The sequence below is a fragment of the Nesoenas mayeri genome (genome assembly GCF_963082525.1).
Source record: "Nesoenas mayeri genome assembly, chromosome: 2".
NCBI lineage: Eukaryota > Metazoa > Chordata > Aves > Columbiformes > Columbidae > Nesoenas > Nesoenas mayeri.
Window position 1 is genome coordinate 161097105 of NC_137543.1, and position 24770 is coordinate 161121874.

The 24770-nt window shown below is 44.1% G+C and overlaps 1 protein-coding gene across 1 annotated transcript in view; it reads right to left on the reverse strand.

The window, feature by feature from the left end:
• CCDC13 (coiled-coil domain containing 13) overlaps positions 1 to 24202 on the reverse strand; it is a gene marked incomplete at both ends in the record, with an annotated part of 35718 nt that extends 11516 nt beyond the window's left edge. Inside the window, 11 exons of the mRNA XM_080340104.1 lie at positions 114 to 197; positions 4077 to 4210; positions 5752 to 5952; positions 7095 to 7271; positions 8375 to 8539; positions 10552 to 10656; positions 11823 to 11939; positions 12185 to 12274; positions 15234 to 15367; positions 18849 to 19003; positions 23985 to 24202. Of these exons, the coding sequence (XP_080196230.1) occupies positions 114 to 197; positions 4077 to 4210; positions 5752 to 5952; positions 7095 to 7271; positions 8375 to 8539; positions 10552 to 10656; positions 11823 to 11939; positions 12185 to 12274; positions 15234 to 15367; positions 18849 to 19003; positions 23985 to 24202 (1580 nt within the window). The remainder of the gene's footprint in view (positions 1 to 113; positions 198 to 4076; positions 4211 to 5751; positions 5953 to 7094; positions 7272 to 8374; positions 8540 to 10551; positions 10657 to 11822; positions 11940 to 12184; positions 12275 to 15233; positions 15368 to 18848; positions 19004 to 23984) is intronic.
• Between the last annotated feature and the right edge of the window lie 568 nt (positions 24203 to 24770).

Consider the following 24770-nt stretch of genomic DNA (forward strand, 5'->3'; position numbering starts at 1 on the left):
TCCTTGTTTAGGATATAGTTTACACATGTACCAGGAAACCTCCCTTGTTTAGGATAAAATTTACACATGTACCAGGAAACCTTCCTTGTTTAGGATAAAGTTCACATACGTACCTTCCAGGTGAGATGTTGTTACTGAGAAGGGAAGGCTTAGTAGCTGCTGACTCTACAAGCATATGGCCCATCTTGGACACTGTGCTGGAAGGAAGAAAGTTTGGTCAGGCACCGAGTTCTACAGAGGGCAGCCCTCCAAGAACTCCGCTCGTATTCCGCTGTCTGGGTTTAGTGCTGCCTTGTAGGGAAAAGACTCCCAGAGCCTCCTTAGCGGGTGAGCACAACAGCTCAGCTTGCTCCCCGACTCCAAAACACACAGCAAAAACGCCTTATGTGAAAAAATCTAGCTCAGCGTTTGATTTCTGTGCTTCTGGGGATACTTTGCTGGCACTGCAGCCCAGCATTGAGGAGCTCCTTGTCACAGAGCAGCCACACAGCAACTCGAGAGCAGGAATAGCTCCCGACCCTGCTTGGCTCAAGCTGAGCACACGGCCACGCAAGCAGCTGCTGCTGCTGTTTGCTTGTCCTGAGGGAAAGGGCTCGGGGGTGATGAAATGCTGAGCATGAGCCAGCAATGTGTGTTCACAGCCCAGAAGGCAATTGTATCTTGGGCTGTGTCAGCAGCAGTGTGGGCAGCAGGTTTGGGGGGGATTCTGCCCCTCTGCTCCGGTGAGACTCCCCTGCAGTGCTGGTCCAGCTCCGGGTCACAGCACAGGACACACATGGACCTGCTGGAGAGGGGCCAGAGGAGCCACAGGAATGATCCGAGGCTGGAACAGCTCTGCTGGGGACAGGCTGAGAGAGTTGGGGTGTTCAGCTGGAGAAGAGAAGCTCCAAGGAGACCTTACTGTGGCCTTTCAGTGCTTAAAAGGGGCCGATGAGAAAGATGGAGACAGGCTTTTTAGCAGGGCCTGTTGTGATGAAACAAGGGGTGATGGTTTTAAATTAAAGGAGGGAGATTCAGGCTGGACATGAGGAAGAAATTGTTGCCCCTGAGGGTGGTGAGAGCCTGGCCCAGGTTGGGCAGAGTGGTGGTGGATGAACCATCCCTGGAGACATCCCAGGCCAGGCTGGACGGGGCTCTGAGCAACTTGAGCTGGGTGAAGATGTCCCTGCTCAGGGCAGGAGGGGCACTGGATGAGCTTTGAAGGTCCCTCCCAACCCAAACTGTTCTTCAGTTCTAGGATTCTATGACCCTTGCCCAGAGCACTCTCATCTTCCACCTGCACCCACTATGGGGAGAGACACGCACAGGTCATCGCACTTGTTTGATGGTGTTTCCATGCTGCACGCTTTCATAACCAACCGAACCCCTGTTCTGCAACAAGGTGCACAACTCTTCTTTCCAAATGCCCTTTAAAAAGATTTTTTTAGATAGTTTTCTGAAACCTTCTGCTTTGTGGAGCCCCTCAGGAAGATCTCTCAGGATTACTGTTGTACGAGGAGTCAGTTGATAACACTAAAGTATCACTTCCAGTCTGGCTGAGTTTTATCAATCATGATACGTGTGCTTGGGACATAAAATTCTAGTGTCTGTTTGCTGAAGTTGAGCTCAGCAGCCTAAAGGCAAGACCTTGTAGACTTAGCCCATGTTTCCTTGTCTGTAGACTGCACCTAACAGAGGATAAAGCCTTAATATTGTGGAACAGGCAGAGCTGCCTTCTGGGCTAGGGGTGGTTAGTCCTAAAATCAAGTTAAGGCTGATAAAGTCAGAAGTGGCCCGGTCTAGAAATACAGATTTTTTTACTGTGACATCTCCAAGGGGCTTCAGTTCCTATTTATAGCATTTTTCATTTCATCTTTCCTGATAGGAAAAGATGATTCACTAAAGTAAAATGGAATAGAGTGTTCATCAGCATATTAAAGTTAATGGAAGGAGTGAGCCCTGCTGACCAAGTTATTAACAGTTTTCAGACTCGTTCATTGCCCACCTGACACGTCAGCTATTTTCATGACAGAGCTACGTTAGCCACATATACAAGCAATAATTTATCCATTGCACTTAGTGGCTTCTATAAAGCTATTACCCAACCTCGCTTTCCTGCTTGCCTTCCTGCGTACCATCAGCAGAGATATGAAGTAAAAAAAGGGATAAAATACAGATTTACTCCGTGAAAGCACAACTTCTGCAGAGTTAGAGGTGGGAGAATAAAGTCGTATAACAAGAGAGATCCAGAAACTTTCAAATTAAGGATGTTTTAACTCTAAACTTGAACAAAGAATCACAGAATGGACTGGGTTGGGAAAGACCTCAGAGCTCATCAAGTCCAAACCTTGGTCCAACTCCAGTCCATTGACTAGATCATGGCACTAAGTGCCATGTCCAATCTCAGTTGAAAAACCTCCAGGACGGTGAGTCCAGCACCTCCCTGGGCAGCCATTCCAATGCCTGACCACTCTCTGTGCACAGAATTGCTCTCTAATCTCCAGCCTCAATTTCCCCTGGCAGAGTTGAAGCCCATGGCCCCTTGTCCTATTGCTGACTGCCTGGGAGAAGAAACCAATCCCCACCTGGCTACAACTGCCCTTCAGGTAGTTCTAGAGAGTGCTGAGCTCACCTCTAAGCCTCCTCTTCTCCAGACTAAACAAGCCCAGCTCCCTCAGCCTCTCCCCACAGGTCTTGTGTTCAAGTCCCTTCCCCAGTCTTGTTGCTCTTCTCTGGACCCGCTCCAGCACTTCAATCTCCTTCCTGACCTGAGGGGCCCAGAACTGAACACAGTACTCCAGGTGTGGCCTCCCCAGTGCAGAGTACAGGGGAAGGATCACTGCCCTTGTCCTGCTGACCACGCTCGTTTGGATACAGGACAGGACACCATTGGCCTTCTTGGCCACCTGGGCACACTGGTGGCTCATATTGAGCTTCCTGTTCATTAGTCCCCCCAGGTCCCTTTCTGCTCTCCAGCCACTCTGTGCCCCGCCTGGAGCGCTGCAGGGGGTTGTTGTGGCCAAAGTGCAGGACCCACCACTTGGCCTTGTTGAACTTCATCCCATTGGAATCGGCCCATTTTTCCAGTCTGTCCAGATCCCTCTGCAGAGCCTCCTGCCTTCCAGCAGCTCCACACTCCCTCCCAACTTGGTGTCATCAGCAAATCATCTCAATCCCCTCATCTAAATCATCAATAAAGATGTTCAACAGGACTGGACCCAACCCTGACCCCTGGGGACACCACTAGTGACTGGCCTGAGAACTTTTTTAAATTTTGTAGTAATGCTCTACTTAGACTCAAGGATACATCTGGCAATTTCAAAGCCACTTTCAGTGCCTAAAGTGACGTGGTGAGTTAAAATTACATAGAAGAAAACAATTGCAACTTTAACCTGATGAAAAATTCCCTCCTTCCTCAGAAGACCAGTCTCACATCCTCATTGGCAATTAGATCATGAATTCTTTTGCTACAAAACCAGCATTTTACCAGGGAAGGATATAACTTGCTCTGGTATTATGGTGCCTTTACGCAGCAGGAGTCACATCAGTGCAAACAAAAATCAGATTTACCGCTGTATTAAGATTAATGTAATATGACATGGTCTTCAGTGAGGCTTTAAAAATGGCGTTTGTTAAGAACAAATTAGGCGTTTTCATCATTTCTGCAAGTAAATTCTACTCCAAGCGTATTTATTGATTTAAATAATGCGCCAGTGATTTAGTGCTTACCTAAAATGGTGTTATATATTAATCACCACCCTGCTTTCAGAAATCTGCTCATTAGAAGCTCCATTTCTCATAAGAGAGAAGAATCACAGGCACTTAAGCTGACCACATAAACATTATCTGAGCTGGAGAAAGAGAAGTAGCTGCGCTTCCCTCATGCCAAATGTAGTCATGTCTGCAAGTCTGTATATCTTTCTCTGTTCCAGGACGAAAGTCCAAGAGATAACGCGATTTGACGTTCCCATATACTGTAAACAGGCTGCCACAGCTGTTGGCACATAGAGCACTCGTGGTTTGATACAACGGTCTGTGAAAACCACATTTTTTAATAACACAACAATTTTCAACGCTGACATACGGGTTTTTCTTACCGAGCAGATCCAATCCTGCCAAACTGATTGCTGCCTGACGCCAGAGGCTTCAGCAGAGTGAAACCTGGATCTTCGGAGTGCTCGGAAGGTGTATCAGCTGCTCCTGAACTGTCCTCTTGATGGGCAGATTTCTTCTGTTAATGTTGGAGCAGGTTAAAAAACCAATGACACAGTTCAAAGGAAAAGAGCTGCATCAATACCTAATCAGCGTATTGCTACAAGCATGCCAGAACTTCGGATTAACAGGACCTCCTCAGCAATTTTCCTTTAGTTTCTATCCATTGCAGGATGGAAACAAAGCAAAAGTCAGTAAAAAGTGCATTTTCCTACGAAATCATGGGGTACATACAGGGTCGTTAGCGAACCCACAGAGCAGCATCACCATTACCATTGCCAGCACTGTGTCCCTAATCCACGTTTTATCTTTTATCTCTAGCCCCCATTACTGACAGATTTAAAATCTCATTATTACCCTTTGAGAGTTTTGTATCAATGGGAATTGGATGTCTGAATACTGTAACAAACCTGGGTGTACAATATCAGACCACACAAAAAGCCTTTGGCAGGTTATTGGGCTGCCTCTCAACTCCTACACCCGTGCTCTGGCAATAAGATCACGTTGTCTGTGTCAGTTTGCAACACTAGATCATGAAAGTTGAAAATGTGAAAACTGGAGCATCTTTCATATGAGGAAAGACTGAGAGAGATGGGGCTGTTCATCCTGGAGAAGAGAAGCTGAGAGGGATCTTATTTATGCTGATAAATATCTCCAGGGTGGGTGTCAAGAGGATGGACCAGACTCTGTTCAGTGGTGCCCAATGACAGGGTGAGGGGCAACGGGCACAGACTGAAACACAGGAGGTTCCATCTGAACATGAGGAGAAACTTCATCATTTTGAGGTGCTAGAGCCTGGCCCAGGCTGCCCAGAGAGGCTGTGGAGTCTCCTCTGGAGACATTCAAACCCACCTGGACATGAACCTGTGCAACCTGCTCCAGGTGAACCTGCTTTATCAGGTGTGTTGGACTGGATGGTCTCCAGAGGTCCCTTCCAACCCCAACTCCAACCCCAACCCTTCTGTGATTCTGCAAAAACATTTTTAACGTACTATCCCAAAAGGGGCCCACCTTCCCAATTCTTTCATCTGCACAATTAAATTTCCATGTGCCTGATGCCCATCAAACTCACATCAATAGCTCGGACATCTGAGAGAAAGGAAGTTTTTGAAGGGGATTACAGTGGGAGATGAGAATAACTGACTAGAGGTCCTATTGCTGCTGGTACCACGGCAGCTGTTGATGTCCACCTCACCCAGGTTTGTTTGCCTGCTTCCCTCAGCAGTCAAGGATGCTGAATACCAAGAAGTGCCCCTTGCAGCCCAACTGTTGCCGTCAGCCACGTAACGGTCTTGGCGTGAAGCCACATGTGGATGTGATTGGTATTTCTGTTCTCTGTTGCTTAAACAGCTTGCAAAAAAAAGTTACATACAAACAGGAAAGAAAATTCAGAGTTAGAGAGAATTCCATGAGAATTTATGACTCCATCAGTTAGTAGAGCAGGTATCAGCGTCTCAAGCTACCAACCATCGCAAACAATGAGAGAGAAGGAAGTGGAAGTGCAGATCTAAAATGATTAACAAAGTGTACTCCTCTAGTTAATGACTTCTGACTCTCTACCTGAAGCTGCTCGATCTCCTCTTCCAGCTCTTTAACCTTTGCCTCTCGTTCAGCCACCATCTGTCGGAGCTGCTCTATAAGGCAGTTTTGTTTCTGAACCTCGCTGTTCAAGTGCTGCCCCAGCACCTGTTGGGACTCCTTGTTCTTCTCATCCTGCTGGCTCAGGTCCTTTAAGATCTCCTGCATTTGCTTCTGTTGGCTCTGATAAAATAAAAACGATGAGCGAGATCTTCACTTCTGTACACGATGGTTATTTACACTCTGAGTGTTTTAGACACTCCACGACACTCATTTAGAATTCCCAAACCCTTGGTGTGAGCACACTGACGTCACCAGCGCTACCCCAAGAATTTGGTCCGTTTCCATGTGCTTTTTGTGAAATTAGAACACAATCAGATTGTGACAGTGACATTAAAAGACAAGGGGAGTATCAGATGGCAGCTATGAGGTTAGGCTGTTTTACCAGTGGGTTTTGGACTTTTTCTCACATCGACAAATCAAATACTTATCAGATGGTTTGTTCTATCAGGCCAACAAACTGCAAGCAAGGCGTTTCTTCGATGTAAGGGATAAAGCAGGTTAACCATTCATTCCCAAGCAAACTCACATCTTTCTGTACTAATTCTAATGAGAATGCTCAGACTTAGCCCAAGTGACAACTGTTATTTGGCTTCTCTGTAATGTGCCTAATGTGCTGTGGCATTTTTTTCTATTTGTTTTTTTAATTATTATTGTAACCGGGGAAGAGTATTTAAAACCACGGCAGGACAAAAGGGTCCTGGCAAGATTGTGACAGCAGCCATTTATTTCAGCATAACTGTATCTTGAGCCTCTGCTCACACTCTTGGTTTTGAAGGGGTCAAATCTCAGTTCCAGCTACTGCAAGTGAATGTGCACAAGGTTTAGGACTCATGGTTCAGCTTGTGTGTTTTGGGCTGTGTAACAAAACAAATGAAAGTGCAAGATTGCAAGCATTCTAAGACCAAAAAAATCTACCAATGGAGCTCAAAGCAGAACGGCATCTACAGTCCAGCTTCAGGGGTCAGATAATCCTATTTCAATTCTTCTGTAAAACTTTTCTTCCAATATTTGTAGCTCAAAGCCACTTGGCCGTGGCTGTGTCACACCTGGTGCTGTGGCAGCCTTTATACGATCAGATCCAAAATGCAGAAGGGCTTTAGCTGACTAGGAAACCTCTGGCTGTCAGAGTTTGATTCATCAGGCTCCTGCATGCCCTGAGGTTGTCTGTGTCACCGTGTCATTGAATTACATCATGTTTTGTCACTTACAGAAAGAGGGCTGATCTGCAGGAGCTGGGATCAGCAAGAATAGTCAGACCATACCAGTAAGGCGTCTATGAGCTCATCGTCGTGTTTTCCTTTCTCCAGCAAGGTTACGATCTGTCCCTTCAGGGCTTTCACTTCGCTACACAGTATTTTGTTCCTGGCTTTTGAAGCGTCAAGTTTTCTTTTCACTTCCTCATGACTTTTTTGGAGAGCATCGTGTTCCCCCGTGAGTTTCTGCAGTGATGCAAACACACCATAGGAAATGACAGTTATAACCCATCACTGAGCCCCAGGTGCTTTGGTGAGTTAAAGGAACCACACATTGCCTGGTAGAATCTAAAATAATGGAACTGGGATTGCATATCATCCCTAAGCAAGTAGAAATTATAAATGTTACTACTCACTGCCTGCTTGCCAGCATCAGAAAGGTCTATCTATCTATCTGCTCGGTAATACAAGGGGATTAGGGTGATTCAGTCTGTGCCAGGAAGCAAATTATTATTTTGTCTTAAAACATAAGTCTGTGTGCTCCTGTTTTTTCATTTGCCCCACAATTCTCCATGGGGAAACTTTCATCCTTCCAGATACCGAGTGGTGATGCCACACTATCTATTAGAAGCTGTCCTTGGCATACGCTGCCTCTTGTGCCATGACTTTACCTAGACAAAACTGTCCAGGGAGCACGGAATGAGTACGTAGTAATGGGCAAGTACAAGGGAAATTATTGTGAATGGAGCCTGAAAACACTAAGGCAGAAGAGGAACCTTGCAGGTGACAGTTATTGAGGAAAACCCTTCCTGTGCCCTGTGCCTGTAGCTATAAATCTCCTCTTTCATTCTCGCGGCCGAGAGTGGAAGGTGTGTATCACCCCATCGCTCATTCTGTTGCACGGTTAAATTGTCGTGGAAAAGCAGCAGCTAATTAAGCTCTGGGATGGTGCCAGACGGCATTTACAGAAGCAAATACAGGAAAGGAGCACAGGGAGATGTGCTTCGCTAACAATGGGAATATGTGTATCTGACCGCCACTACTCATGTTTCTCGTGGACACAGGCCTATGTATCCTTTCCACCTCAGGGTTTACTACACGTGCTACTAACTATTGCCTCTCTCAACCCCTAAATGCTGGATGCTTGTTGATTTTTGTAACAACAACATGTGATAGATGGAGGGTAAGACCCATTTTCGAAACGCCTCTGGTGTAATTCTCAACTTCATTCTGTTCAAATGTAGAAGTCCACAGCCACACAGATAAATGGGGTGTGTGGGGGATGCTCATATTTAACAGTGCCTGGAGATGTCTTAACTTATACCCAAACACGACTCATAGGTTTTTACCTCCAAAGTTTCTTTCTTCTCTTTTTCCAAGCTGCGAATCTTTAGCAAGTTCTTCTCTTGGGCTGACAACTTCCTCAGATCAGTAAGGGCCAGTAGTTCCTCATCAGTCTCACTCACTGATGTTCTGGTCTTGTTTTGACCCAACTGATTCTCCAGCTCTCGAACCTAGGGGACAATAAGGACAACTCATCTAGAGCCTTTACCAGGAGCACAGTGGCCCGGCATCAAAGATCACATAACCTGAGGGAACTCTGAGTGTAGCATCGTATTAGTTACTTCTTGGAATTATCATGGTTAACTAACACAGAGCAGTGTCTGTTCTTTTAAATTTCAATTTGTTAGCTGCTAACAAATATGCATATCAAGAGCATCGGTGCAGGGAGGAGATACGACAAGATCTACAGGATGCACAGGAGATTTGTACCTTATTGGAGACCCAGCAGACACTCCAAAGCATCTTGAATGCCACTAAAGAGACGTGTGAGCAACAGAATAATATCTCAGATCTCCTCTAAAAGGGCAGACATCCACTCACCTCTATACATTTAAGTATCTCGGTCATTAGCAAAATCACCATCCAGGATGTCACAGAATCACAGAACAGTTTGGGTTGGAAGGGACCTTCAAAGCTCATCCAGTGCCACCCCTGCCATGAACAGGGACATCTTCACCAGCTCAGGTTGCTCAGAGCCCCGTCCAGCCTGGCCTGGGATGTCTCCAGGGATGGTTCATCTACCACCTCTCTGGGCCAGTGTCTCACCATCCTCCTAGTAAAAAATTTCTTTCTCATGTGTAGCCTCAAACAAAGGCCCAATTTGCTCACCTGAACGTAGGTACCTTGTGCTGTTCGAGATACCCTGGGATGCTGGAGACACATATGACTCAGGATCTACAAGACATCCATAATCCTCTGCAGAGATGACCAGAGGGACACCCTGAGGCATCTTGGCTGGCATTAGACACCTGTGTGTGATCAAGTGAACACAGCCCCTGCATCTCACTACAAACCTCTTTTATAGGCGACAGAATGGGCACTTTAGAGCACAGCTCCTCCGCCCTGCTCTGGAGGTGTCTTCTACGAGAAGATGCCCCTATCTCACTTTTGATCTGTATTTATGAGAATCCCACTGACTACAGAAGGGGCCTGAGGACACTGGCTCAGAGAAGAAATGTCTGTATTACAGTACAGTATGTACAGTCTTCAGATGAATCCCAGCCAAGGGGTCTAATGGAAGGAAAACGTAATTTGCTTAAGGAAAAGAGGTTAAAAATTTCAGCCAGAGTGCAAAACTCACAGTTTGTTGCCATATAATTAAGCAGCAGAAAAAAACAGGAAAAATGTGTACCAAATTGCCTGAGAGAAGTTTTATTTAAGATGCAGACAAAACTGCCTCCCTGTCTCAAGCTGACATTTCAGATGGATTGTGCCCTTCAGAAGGTTCAAGGGTTAAAGATTTTACTGAAGTTCCTGGGTGAGCAACTTGAAAATCTTTTTGGCCTCAGTTCTTCCCATCTGCCTTTAGGCACTGCACAAAGGTGGCTAAGTCAGAGCACGGGCACTGACGGGGCTCTCAGTGGAGACAGGCACCTTCAGCACCTCCTGCGATTCAAACCAGGCTGCTGTCGTTCCCCAAGGTCATTGAACTCTTTCCTTCGACATCGAGGTGAAAGATTCCCAGATTAAATACTGAAGCTTGCTAGTTTGCAATAGACTAATTTAATATAGTTTGCAGAAGGTCCGAAAGACCCTGCACACATCAACATGTATTTAAAATTTAATGTTCCACCACCGCACACACATGTGCATCCGCAGACACACATATAGAATCATTTTGGTTGGACGAGACCCTCAAGATCATCAAGTCCAACCATTAACCCAACACTAAACCATGTCCCAAATAACCTCATCTATGAGTCTTTTAAACCCCTCCAGCGATGGTGACTCTATATACCAAAAACCTACTACAAAAATTACTATGAAGTGTTTTATTCTAAGAGTTGCCTTCCTCAACAAAGACTGGCTGTGTATTTGCAGTAAACACTGTATCAGGACACAGGTGTAGGCGTTAAGAATGACTTAATGAAGATCTAACAGCACCTTTAACTCAAACTGAGGTAACACCTCCATATAGAAAGAGCACCCAGCTTACGCAGCACCATGCAGGGTTTTATCTCACCTTGCTTTGGAGAACAAGAATTTGCTGGGCCCGTCCACGCCAGCTGCCAGAATTGGTCAAGAGACTTTGAATATTCACGTCTTCACCAACTTCATTTGCTAAAAGCTACGAAAAAGGGATTGACATCAACAACAAGGCTGGGCTGAAATACACGAGTTGAGGAGAGGGGAGGAAAAGCTGCTCTCTCTGGGAGTGAACACAAAACTCTGTCTCTATACACAGAGGCCTTTATTGCCTGTATCTGATATTCAGCATCCTGCGTCACATAAGCTCTATCAGGTCATTATCACAACACAGAGTGTTGGTGCTTAAGAGGGGGTTGGTTAACATGAATTATTTCCCTTTGTGAGGTGTGTAATTCAGTGTTTCGATGTTTCAGTAATATTCTTTGCTTTTTAAAAAATGGGTACCTGTACTTTGCTGCCTATGAAGAGTATTGAATTGTACTATGTAGTTGTAGGGTGTCAAACTGTGCTACTCCTGTAAGATTTCAAACACATCACCAAGGTTTACTAAGCATTACTAACAGTTTTCAATCTATGCAATTATTTTTGATGCAAGGAACACTTAACCAGAACTAAACAGCAACAGAGTTACTGTCTTAATTCACACCCTTGCAATCAGGATTTAAGCCAATCTCTTTTGCACAATTCCGCCACAGCCACATTAACGAGAGCTAAAGTTAGAATGAAGAGCATTTGAATTATTTATAAAAAGGTCAGCAGAGTTCTATTTTTAGGACCACATTCTCTACTCTGATCTGCATTGCAGGTCCCTTACGCAAAGGAAGGAAACCAAAGGAAATGGAGCACATAGTAACGCATTTAAATCCATCATGAATCAGAGGAAAAGGTTACTCTGGATGTCACTCCAACAAACTGTTTAAAGACGTGCTTTAGTCCAAGTGTGGTCTTCAATCCCATTGATTTCCATGGGACTGAAGCCTACATTAAAAGTAAATCCATAATTAAATGGTTTGGAAAGGAGGAATGGCCCTGAATGTATGCTTCAGGACAACCACAAGTCTATTTTGCTGAACTGGGACTTCCAAACCTTACAAATTTGTACCCATATAGCAACAGAAATAGCAGATTCAGTCATCCAGCTGTGGCGGCAGAGTGTGAAATCTGTGTGTCGATGTGCGTATCTCTGCGACACAACCTCTACACCCGTGTCTTCTCTTACCTCCTTCCAGTTCACTGGAATACTTCACAGAGGCTTAATCAAAGCTCTAGAGAAAAGAAGCCACAAACCGTGTCCTGCAATGGTACCTTTTGGGTCATCTTCAGCTCCTGTTTTGCAGATTGGAGTTGGTTACGATATTCCATCACTTTAAAGTTGGCCGTGGTTAATTTTTCTTGCAGTGCTTTTACCTCTGGACTTTCATCCTTTGAAGAGAAGAATGTACTTGGTAAGAACAGCATCCTCAGGGAAAAACTGATGTGATTAAGATCCATGAATCCATCAGGATCACTGAATCTGCCTCCTCTAATTTGGGGGATCATAGAAAAGGTACAAACAGAGCAATTAGGTCAGAAAACTAGGGACAGGGATACACCCTTGTCATAAGGAAAGAAATAAGAGTAAACTAAGTATGAGCTTCTGATTTCCTCTCTTCAGCTACAATTCATACCAAGTTTCCTTCTATCATCTTCAGAGTTGATTGCTTGATTCCTGCATCTCCACCATCAAGAGAATGTATTTTTTCCACAGCGGCCTGTAGCTGGAAGACAAAAATAATGAATTGTTATTATAAAGTAGATTCAATGAAAAACATACCTCCATGGAAGATTAATTAGAAAAAAAAGTACAACAGCAATTGTGATGATCCTGAAAGTTCATTTACTCTAAAAAAAGAACAAACAACCAACCCAAACCAACTTCATTTCTCCTTTTCTTTTAAATGCAATCAGGACCAAAGTACGCCAATTTCCTGAAGTGCTTTCCCAAGAAGTCGGTGTTAGTTTACTGGGGAAAAGCTGCAGTAAAAAATGTCTCTCATTTGCTGAGATGGGATCAGCTGCTGAGCATGGAGATCTCTGAGAGATTTTATCACCACGGGTTCATAAAATGAGTGTTTATAAATGCAAACACAGTACAGGTCAGGATGTCGCCTCTGGATTCTGGACGCCAGTTTGCCCACTCTTCAGGAAAATCTATTTACCAGCTGAATTTAATAGGGGAAATTGCTATTTAGTAATGATGTTAAGGTTCTTTTTCTTTAGCTGGGATAGCCCTGAGGTCGCATTTCTCAACCTGTGAAGAAAATGTCTCTTACTGCTTGCTACGGTTTATGAAGACAGGTTGCAAAGACTTCTTACTACACTGAGGTACAGGAATTTGGAGCTGGAAAAGCTGGGAAATGTTGCTTTAAACAGCTGAGACTTCATTCTTTGAGGTGGGCAGAAAATCTTGATTATTTGCCTGAATAAAAGAAAGCTCGGAGGAATATATTCTTCATTAAAGCGATATCTGGGGAAACAGAGAGTGTAACTCAGCCCCAACTCTAATGTTACCCCTTCTTTGCAAGTAAACCAATGGTCAGCCCTCCCTTTCTCTCCAATTCATAAACTCTTCGAGTCAATGGCCTGCGAATGAGAAATTCCAGCCAGCGTTGGCAGCTGTGAGGTCAAATTCTAAGGATATTTTCTGCTTGCAGCCTTTATTTACACAACCCACCCTTTGCTAAGCGATTGCTCAACGACCACAACTTCCATTTTGTTTGTGGGTCATGTTAAAACACTTGTGATTTACATATTTTTCAGTTTTCATATGAGCAAAGAGCTAACAATTATATTTTCCAGCAGTGAAAGTACATATTGTGATGCATTTGCAACGTACCACCATTCATTCAGCAGAATTTAAGCTGTCTAGAAGTAGCAGAAAGGATGAGACTCAGCTCGCAAATCAAAACTCTCCCTGTTTTCAGTGTGGGTGTCTCCATAAAGAACAGAGGCTGGTCAATACAAGCAGGGAACTCTGATCTTCAGCTCACTCTACATTACATCAAGGACTCGGTTTTGCTGTTCTCTAGCCCCATTTGAGGCAATCGAGAGCATCTGAGAGGTCAAGTGGCATCATGTGGGCAACCAAATTGCACTTTGGTTGTCTTGGTTCTTTCTACATCAGTGGAAAAAGATGAGTGTGTCTAGACAGTGATCCAGCTCAGCTTAAGAGTCCTGGAAGAGACACGAATGGCTGCAGGTTCCTGTCTGTGACAGCTCTTCTCTTTCACCACTCAATGTTTTTCATCGATACCTCCCACGATGCTTTAATTTCACTCTTTCTTTACATCTTCTTATAGTTCTACTGAACAAGTACAATACACAAACTCAACCAGTGACCCTTAGTTTAGAAAAGAGCCGTCTCAAGCGAGGCTGTGAGAAAATCCAGACCAGTGAGGTTCACATTGGGGTTCACCTTTGTCTTGGATTACACGAGTTGCTTTGGTTGGGTTTGATTTCGATAGTGCTGGTGTCTAAGGACAGGTTAGTCCATATCTAAAGGGTCCATCTCTTTCTTGATGAGTAACAACTGTTTCTCAAATATTTCTATTTGCTTTGAGTTTGATTTCCTTTCCTGAAATGCCTGTGGTCCTTTCTTTCAGGTCAATACCTGCCGATACTTTAAATCTCTGTTTGAATAATGGCCATTGCAGTAGGGGATCATAACCAAATTATAACCAAATTGATTTTTCTTGATACTATTCATGGCTTGCTCCTCCACTGGTGTGATTTTTGTAGGTCCCCAGCTACACCTGATATTTCTTAGCCAGGACAAGACCCCTCTGACCAGAACACTCTGGATTTATATCGTTCTCAAACATTTCATCTATTATTTCTTAATCTTTCAGGTATAGATTCATATAGATGCATGATTCATGATAATAAGGATTGTGAAACTGGAGTCAAAATACATTAGGTAGCACGATAAACATTATTGATGTATTTAAATGATGCCTTCTAAGGAAGCACATGCAGAAAAAAGCATTAAAGTTATCTACAATTTTACCAATATGGTGTAAAGAAGAGCAGTAGTTGCCAATGAACAAAGTAAGCATTGACATCAGAACATCTAATTTTCATTTCAGCTGTCACCTGAGCAAAATAATTCCTATGAAAGGTTAACATATCTAAAGAAGTCAGAAAAATAAACTTGTCTGAATGAAGATTTGCTGTCTTAAGTGATTTAGTTTGTAAGTGTGTCAGTTTTGGAAGTACTTATGCCAGAAAACAGCTTTCATTATGTGGATGAATAAAGCTTAGAAGAATAGAATACTAATCAGTGTTTGGTATTAATGAGGTGGGAATGTAAGATATAATGGTATGAAATTTGCTTCTCACACACACACACAAAAAATATATCAGAAAAATATCATTGCTGTATTTCTAGAAAAGCTTCTGTGCCTCAAATACAGATTAACATTCCTAATTGGTATTTCATCAATCTTTTTCTCATTATAACTTACTGATATCCTTTCCTAGCACCTCCTCTCTGCAAAGGTGGCAACAAGTAAGGACACATCTCTCCTATCATGGACAGAGATTACAAAACCTCAAAGCAAGCACGGAGCAAATTCAAAATAGGAAGATGAACTAAACCCAGTTTCTACAGCTCCTCTATCCCAAAAGCTGGATTTCTATGTTTTGGCACTGAAAAAGAGAACAAGAAAAGTGCCTCACTTCTTTCTCCAGCTCTTTGACTTTGTTATTCAGCTGCTTCACTTTGGCTTTTTCACTCTCAGTCTCTGCAGTTATCTCACGATTCTTTTTGGCCAATTCAACAATCTTAGTAGCTGCGGCATCTCCAGTGAAACCTGAAAAGTACAGACAAAAGCAAAGGACATATTTTCCAGGCAAGATGCGGAAGAGATGACGCTTTTGTTCTCTGTTCAGCGCACTATGTACTTTTATTGTCTAATCCGTTTCTCTCAGGGCTGTGCCAGGCACTTCAATGAACAAGTGAGGGAAAAGCAGCGTCAGTGATTCCAGCTGGATCGCTTGGGCCTTTGAATCGGCGTCACTTTGTGACAAGCAAAGCCGCGTTTCACACTTTACCAACAGCTAAAGCTCAAGAGGCTACAACAGTGGTCACAGCAACTTTACTACATCAAAAGGGTAGAGAGGTTTTCTGCTGGAAGGACAGTTATGAACAGGTTTTGGGGGCAAATTCTGTGTTGTGTTGGTTGTTTATGACCAGAGGAGCTGCTGAAACAGAGGTGCCAACTTTTCTAGACATCTGTCCTAAAAGGTCAGGCACATTAACACAATTGGGTCCTGGGTAATGTCCAGGAATTTTCATTCTATTTATACGTCCCTTGCGATTCTACATGGAGCCTTACTGTATTAGCCTTTTAATTGCTCTTTCAAACAGATACTTCATTCACCTCCTCATCAGAGAGGGTTTGATTAGTGTCATTTGGCTTTTGCTAACATCACGTAAGCGACGAAAAGTTCTCGCACGAGTGCAAAATCAATAACGTCCACAGAAACCTCTAGATCAGCAATGAACGTGAGCCTACGATAACAAATCCTTGGTGAGATATATGAAGATTGAACTTGGCTGTTGTCATCCTTCTTAACTCTTTCATCCTCCTTCAGTGCTCTGAATTACTGACTTTTCTACTGACACCTGTGAAAATTATATTCAAAAACTGGGGTGAGATGTATTAAGTGAATTGTGAGTCCTACAAAACCCCTAGAGACATTAAGGGTGTGGAATACAGGGTGTGGAATATAGGTAAGAACAGAATATACAGGTAAGAACAGAATATGATCCCATGTCACGATTCAAAAACATTGTAGAGAAAATAATAAATTCATTTTTTTTAAAAGCATTTCCACTATTTTTACTCCCTTTTCTGATATATGTTTCCCCTCTCATCTAGAAGCTACTTTCCCCTTAGTGTTCCTAATAAATTAACGGCTGCTAAGAACCAAAAAGTAAGTACCAAACTAACCCCAAGCCAGGCTGGTGCTTCCATGCGATGCTCTTCAAATGTGTGGCACACGTTTAATCAAAGCTTTTAATTCCCATGCAATGTGGGGTGAGTCTCTTCCCACAATGTAGATTGGGAAGCAAACCGCCCCAAGCTGGGATGCGAGTCAGCCCAAGCAGCTGAAAAAGTACATCTGGCTCCTGGTCCTGACTCAGAAATAGCTTAGAATCTCTCCTAAACACAAGCTACGGATAGTTTTTAAGAAGGAAGGTGTAATTTAAGTGTTATTTAGTTCTGGCTGCTGTCCTGAACAACAGTGGCACCCAGTGGAGGAGGCGCAGCTGCACAGTTCAGTTTTCAAAGGACACCCAAATCACTTTAGAAGTTGGATTTTGCATTCAGGAGCATCCTACATGTGCCCTGTTCAGGCAAACAAAAGGAGCCTGAATAAGGAATTTAATACTATGTAGAAGAGAAATCTGCAACACCACTCTCTGACATCAACAGATTTTGTTTCCAAAAATATGATTTCTATGAATTATCGTTTTTGTGCCAATAAAAGCAAGTTTGCAGAAGAGAAACAGAGATCACTGTGTACCCTAAAAGAGCACTATATGACTTCAGTAAAGCCTTTGACACAGTCTCCCACAGCATCCTAGTTGCTAAGTTGAGGAGGTGTGGTCTAGACAATAGAGTAGTGAGGTGGGTTACAAACTGGCTTAAGGAGAGAAGCCAGAGAGTGATAGTCAATGGTGCGGAGTCTAGTTGGAGGCCAGTATCTAGTGCAGTGCCTCAGGGGTCTGTACTGGGGCCAGTATTATTCAAAATATTCATTAACGATTTAGACGAGGGAATAGAGTGTACTATCAGCAAGTTTGCTGATGACACCAAGCTGGGAGGAGTGGCTGACACTGGAAGCTGTGCTGCCATCCAGAGACCTGGACAAACTGGAGAGTTGGGCGGGGAATAACCTAATGAAATCTAACAAGGAAAAGTGTAGAGTCCTGCATCTGGGCAGGAACAACCCCAGGTTCCAGTATAGGTTGGGAAATTACATATTAGAGAGCAGCGTAGGGGAAAGGGACCTGGGGGTCCTGGTGGACAACAGGGTGACCATGAGCCAGCACTGGGCCCTTGTGGCCAGGAAAGCCAATGGTACCTGGGGTGGGTTAGAAAGGGGGTGGTTAGTAGATCAAGAGAGGTTCTCCTTCCCCTCTACTCTGCCCTGGTGAGACCACATCTGGAATATTGTGTCCAGTTCTGGGCCCCTCAGTTCCAGCAGGACAGGGAACTGCTGGAGAGGGTCCAGCGTAGGGCAACAAAGATGATTAAGGGAGTGGAGCGTCTCCCTTATGAAGAAAGGCTGAGGGAGCTGGGTCTCTTTAGTTTGGAGAAGAGGAGACTGAGGGGTGACCTTATTAATGTTTATAAATATATAAAGGGTGAGTACCACAAGGATGGAGCCAGGCTCTTCTCATTGGCAAACAATGATAGGACAAGGGGTAATGGGATCAAGCTGGAACACAAGAGGTTCCACTTAAATTTGAGAAAAAACTTCTTCTCAGTGAGGGTGACAGAGCCTGGCCCACGCTGCCCAGGGAGGTTGTGGAGTCTCCTTCTCTGGAGACATTCAAGACTCACCTGGACATGTTCCTGTGCGACCTCACCTGGGTGTTCCTGCTCCAGCAGGAGGATTGGACTAGATGATCTTTTGAGGTCCCTTCCAATCCCAAACATACTGTGATACTGTGATACTTATATTAAGAGGCACATAGTTACCAATATTTTGTGCCTTAGGTCTGATCTGACTGCCTCAGATGTGATTTCAACAGCTCTCTAAAACGAGGAGTAGTATTCTTCATATTTTGGAGCTCATGAAACCAAAGGAGAGTGTAAGGCTCATGTGTAAAGTGTTATCATGTCAAACCATTGCGAGTAACTTCCCTCTGCAAATAAAGCGACGAGATTTCTCACATGGGAAAGACATTGATGTTTAGCAAATTCTGCAAATGCAAAATAGCATCAGCTTAGACCCTTGTAAGTTTATGTAGCAGCTCTGTACATTGAATCAATCTACACCCAGGTGTCTAATTATTTTTCAAAGATCAGAGCCAAATGGTTTCGGTGCTATTGCAAAACAGAGAACAAGTGTCTCTCAGCTGAGAGCTGAATTTTGCTTTTCCCTTATTACAGGAGTGGAAATGGAGGCAGCCACAATGCAACTGAAATACTCCTTTTTAGCACAAAGCAGGTAAAGAGACATCACTGTCAGGAGCTCACAATGAATCCATTATCCTACCTATATTGTCATCAGCATCAAGCAAACACTGGAACTAATGCAGTGAGAATACAAAGTTACTGTGTTCACCTGACAAAGCCAATCTGTCCTGTATTTTTTTCTGGAGCTGCTTTATTTCGAAATCTTTCTCTGCCAGCAGTTTGTACAGTCTGCAGTTCTCATCTCGGACCTCTCGAAGCTGATCTTGGAGCTGCTCGTTCTCAACCTCAAGCAACCTGGGGGAAAAAATAAGCCACGATGGCAAATGTCACTGTCATTTGCTTCCAATAGTCGCTCCCAGAAGTAAAATAATGACATTACTTTATGCTGGATGAGCTGAGTTTACCGGGGTGAGTTGACTGAACTAAGCAGAACCTCAGATCAGAACCCAAGTTAATGACCTGACCTATTCATTTAACTCATTTCTTCTTCAAAAATTCTGCACTTCCTTGTGTTTTCTGAGGCAAACGTGTATTTTCGCGGTTCCCGAGGTCATTGAATAGTCTTATCTCACCAAGTCTTACTTATCTGATACTTCAGAGGAAACCTTGCAGGCTCACCATTCAGGATCCGTGACATTCAGGCTTTACTTTCTCTACTTACCGAAGCCAATAGAACACCAAGAGAGCACCAGTCACAAAAGCTGCTACTGAGGTTCTTTCTTTAAAAATTAAAGCATAATTCATATAATTCATAGCAACTCACAAAAGATCAATTTCCTGTATCCTCAACTGATTTTCTAGGAACCCCACCAGGATGGCCTGGCATCAGTTTGTATTGTTAAAGTTGCTTTTTGGAATTCATTTAGAAACAAAAGAATATCAAAAAGCCTTGCTTCTCCTATTCTTCAGTACATTTAGTAACATCCATGAGTTTCATCTCCTTAAGACATCCAGAGAATTAATAACTTCAATCTCTCTGCTGTCCTTACCTGGTGGTGCTTCCAAATGCAAAAACCAGAAGCTGAGGCCTCAGGGGGTTATTTAATCATGGGCACTCAGGCATCTATTTGAGATGTCCCAGGATTATTTGAGCTCCCTACACGAGACATCCCAGGATTATCTGAGCTCCCTACACGAGATGTCCCAGGATTATCTGAGCTCCCTACACGAGATGTCCCAGGATTAACTGAGCTCCCTACACGAGATGTCTCAGGATTATCTGAGCTCCCTACATGAGACATCCCAGGATTATCTGAGCTCCCTACGTGACACCAGCAGCCAGGACACAGGGTTCTCAGGACAAAATCTGTGGCCCAGTCAGAGAATCGAGAGCATCTCAGAGAGTACTTGCCGTGCACAGACATACAAGCCAACCCAAAGAATTACTAACATCCTCCAACATTAGACATATCTTTTAGCCAGAGTCCTCCAGACAGCAGCGTTTCAGAATGGAAATGATCCTGTTTTCATTTTCCAGAGAGGAAACCAAATGTGTTAAGAGAAGCTGTGCTGACACAGCCTGCAGTAAATGTGTTTGTGGTACAGATGCTGCTGGTTCAAGTCAGCAGCTCCCATTCTGCCCCCCTCTAGGTTTCCTCTTTCCTCCCATCTGAGCTTCCTCATCTCCCTCATCTGAGTTTCAGAGCAGGGTCTCGCTCCATACCAAGACACAGGTGTCTCTCTGTGACAAAACACGCACAAAAGTCACAGAAGGTCTGGTCAATACAACCAGTGCTGCTTACAGACCAGCTGCCACTGCAGGGTGACCTGAATCGCTCTCTAACTGCCATGAAGGGCATTGATCATAGAATTTTGAGTTGGAAGGGACCTTCAAAGCTGATCCAGTGCCACCCCTGCCATGAGCAGGGACATCTTCACCAGCTCAGGTTGCTCAGAGCCCCGTCCAGCCTGGCCTGGGATGTCTCCAGGGATGGGGCATCCACCACCTCTCTGGGTAACACCAAACTATTCTGTGAATCTATGATCTCAGATGTCCCTAGACACCTAAGCCAGCCAGAATTGATCTAAGATCCTTATCTACAGTGTGACCCTGAATGTCTACATTTTGGTAGCTTAATCTAGACTAGTCTCCCACCCTTTTGGCCTATAGACTACTTGCTCCAGACTAAAACAGAAGTAGGTAGCTTGGATGGTCACAGAGAGCTGGATAAAGTCGAGTTGATACAGTACATACTGGTGGCTATAGACAGATCCACAGTTAGCTCAATAGTCAGCTAAATCCTTTCTATTTAAAAGTTTTAGCAAGCTTTTTGCTCCAACTACACTTTGGAGCTTTTAAATGCACACACCATATGTACATGTCAGAATAAATGACCCTTAAAGAACCACCATGAATGGCACAGTCAATTTATGACACGACTGACAATCTGTAATTAAGAACTGCACTTCTATTTCAAAGCTGCAAATCAAAGGGAGATCAAAGGCAGCTGTTTACAAAGGAGAAGAAAGAAAACAGCAATCTGAGCAGAGAAAAGGCAAAACTAAGTTATTCCCACATGCACCACTCAGAAGTGAGCGGCGAAACTCTTCAGATCTAATTAGAGACACACGGACAAAGAGATTTTTAACAGTTAGGGAATTAACATGAAAAGAGGTTTCGAAGCTCTTAGCACACCTGATCAGCGATGTCTTCCTCAGAGCTGGCTTCCAAGTCCTGATAAAAAGCACTTAGAGCAGGATGGACAGAAATCCCAACTGCAAAGAGCTTGAGTCTCCTCTGAGAAACTTCCCCATCCCATCCTACAGTGAGTCTCCACGTCACAGAGGAGGTAGCAGGTTCCACTCAAGTGGCTCAGCTACAAGATGTCAGCCAAAAGAAACAGGCTGCAGAAAGGTAACACTTCTCACTCGAGTTCAAGGAGATAGAATGAGGTGAAGCTTATGAGCAGGGTCTATAACTGAAATTCAGGTGTCTTTCCCAGCTTTGTTACAGATTCTCCCTGGGATGGGGAGGATCATTTAAATACACCGAACAGAGCAGGGAGGATAAAGTTACAGAAAGAACAAAACAAGAAAGACAGATGTGTCAGCTAAACAATCACCTAAACTAAATCTGGGAGTAGGATGGGAGGAAGGAAAGATGAACTCCCAAGGCTCAGAGGAAGGGAGACTTCTGAGAGGAGAATGTTTTCTAAGCACCGCTATAAACAACACTGACGTGCTGAAATCACCGCCACTGCAGAGCATATGGAGTCCTGTTATTCTGGAACAAGTTCCTACCATGTTGTCATGGGAATAGTGCAAAGTACATCCTGGTGAATCCCTTCCAGAAGCAAATCCTCCCTGGATTTGATACACTCATAACCACTTGTTTGCTGAATGCAGATGTACATAAGCAAAGGAGAATCCAGATGAACCTGCTACACCTGCCATGTCAAATAGGGACTTTCAACAGTCAGTGCCACTGAACACAGAGTTAAGTAGCAGCTCTTGAGTTGCTCAGACCTAAATTAATGAACTGTAAATGGCAGAGAACTGCTGGGACAACCCTGGACTCTGCACCTCAGTAAAAGGAATGGAGCTGGTGAGGGGCTGGAGCACAAGTGTGATGGGAGTGGCTGAGGGACCTGGGGGGTTCAGCTGGAGAACAGGAGCTGAGGGGACACAGGGACACAAAGAAACGGCCTCAAGTTGTGCCAGGGGAGGTTGAGGTTGGATCTGGGGAACAATTTCTTCCCCAAAGGGCTGTGGGGCATTGGAACAGGCTGCCCAGGACAGTGCTGGAGTCACCATCCCTGAGGAGGTTGAATAGACGCAGAGATGAGGTTCTTAGGGACATGGATTAGTGCCAGTGTTATGTTAACAGCTGGACTCGATGATCTTAGAGTCTTTTCCAACCTAAACAATTCCCTGAGTCTAACGTATAATGCCATGGCAAGAGCATTAATTTATAGAAGGTCAGTTCCCTGTTTGCACACAGATTTCCTTCGTAGTGTGGACACCACATTCCCAGAAGCACCTGCAAGTTTCAGTGGTTCACTCCTGTGTCCTCTGCAGCTTCACAAAAGCTCTGTTGCAGCTTTCGCTCTTGGGTGTTCAAGGAAGCAACTTCCAGAAACAGGGAGTTGCAGGGAGTTGCCCGGTGTAACACAGAGGGAATATCAGCATTTAAACCTAATCAAACTTGGTTAGGGGCTTGATGAACTTTGGTAGAGGTGCCCGTCCCCACTCTGGATTCTGGGAGGGGAAACTGTCACAAAGGTATTTGCCTAACCGTGGTTTTCCACCCATAATCTGCTGGTTTGGGCAGAGCTGCCAGCTCCTCCTTCCTGACCCTGGATCACAGTACATCACCCTATCAAGGTGCCAATAAAACAGTCCATGGGGTTAAAGCTGTAAATTGGGTCACTGAAATGACCTGATAATAAAATAATCTTTCCCCTAGAAAGTGAATCCAGTTTCCAGCAAACAGCTGCATCAGCACAGCTGCAAGTGGGGAGCAGAAGTGTGGATTTCTTCAGCTGGCATCACCAGCACTACAGTAACTGCAGACACCTTTGGGATGTGTCCAACTTCAGACCTGTTCTAGTTTGTAAAAAACTATTAATTGGGTCAGAAGGAAAGACTGACTATACCCTAGGATGAATAACCTGAGCTGGGGCTGCAAATCTCTGCTCCAGTACATTGAATTATGACTCAGCTCCACAAACAAGATCCAGAGAGATCCACACTAGAGTGTCCAAGGTCCTGGTCATCCAGGTACCACCCCAGCGGGTGAGGTAAAACCCAACACCCTGTGCCCAGTAAGATTTAAAACCATACCTTGTATAACTCCGTCTATGAGATCCTCCTGTATAGCTGTCTGTCTTTTGATCTGCTAAATCAGGTTACATTGCAAAGAGAGCCAAGGGAACATTCTCCTACTCTGCAGGCCTTTAGTTTGCACCCAGTAGCTGCTTTGCCCTTATCTGCCTTTGGAAATTAGTCACATTTGTTTACAAGGCTAGGAAAGAACTAACCAACAGTTCTGAGAATGTTAGGAATCCTGAGTGACTGGACTTCATCACATAGTGTCTATCTGCCCCTAGCACGTCACCCTTAACCTCTCTGCTCTTCCACTCTTCATTTTGTTTAACACTGGTAATAGAAAACACATCACAAATCTCTGAGGATAAACATTTTAGAGACAGTGAGATTTTTCTCAGGATAATGAAAGCCCAATATGTGCTCTGTCCACCTCCTACAACTTTCATAAGATCACATGCAAAATATACTTCTGTGACTTCCCAAAGGAACAGTGCTGCTACACCTTTACCTTTTGCTGTAGTCTTCTTTTAACGGTTGTCTTGTTTCAAACAGGTTTAGCTCATTCGGGATTCCGAAATTCTCCTTTCCATTGCCGTTATCACCCTTCTGACTGTTCTGCTTTTCCTTCTTCCTCTCCACTAGATTGTGCAGCCTCCTTTGCTGTTGTTCTTGATAAGCCTTAAACTGGCTTTTAAACTGTTCATTCACCGTTAGGTCTGACTCCATTGTTTACTAAAAGCATAACGAGACAAAAATAAAAAGCAACAGAGAGCAGAGACTGACATTGCTTTGAGAAACATCCTTCTCTAGCAGCTGCTGTGCAGTGTTTCCTCCTGACCGCTGCACAGTCTCCCTGCCACCTCCTCCTCTCAGCCTCTGTGCTCTTCAGCCCCCCTGCCTTGCTCCATAAATGGCTTTCAAACAGTCTTCAAAAACGTTTTCAGGTCTTTTTCACTCTAGCATCCAAAAAACAATGTTTTCAAATGTTATTAAACAGATCTGATTAACCAAACATTTTTACAGAAGAGCAAGTTGGGGTCAAATCCAAGCAAATGTGGCAACCACGTTACACTGACTAAAGGGAACACAGACTGAACCATCCAGCCTTCCTTCCCACCTTTCAAAAAGAGCTGCGGATCTCCCCATTTTTGGGTTAATATGGGACTGACAGAGGAAGAAAAACCCCTTTTTATCCTAATGCCTTAGACACCGAGAGTGTGGCTTGCATCTTTTCCCCACATTTCTAAGCATTAACTGATAACATTAACTGATTAACATTAAAGCGATTATACTG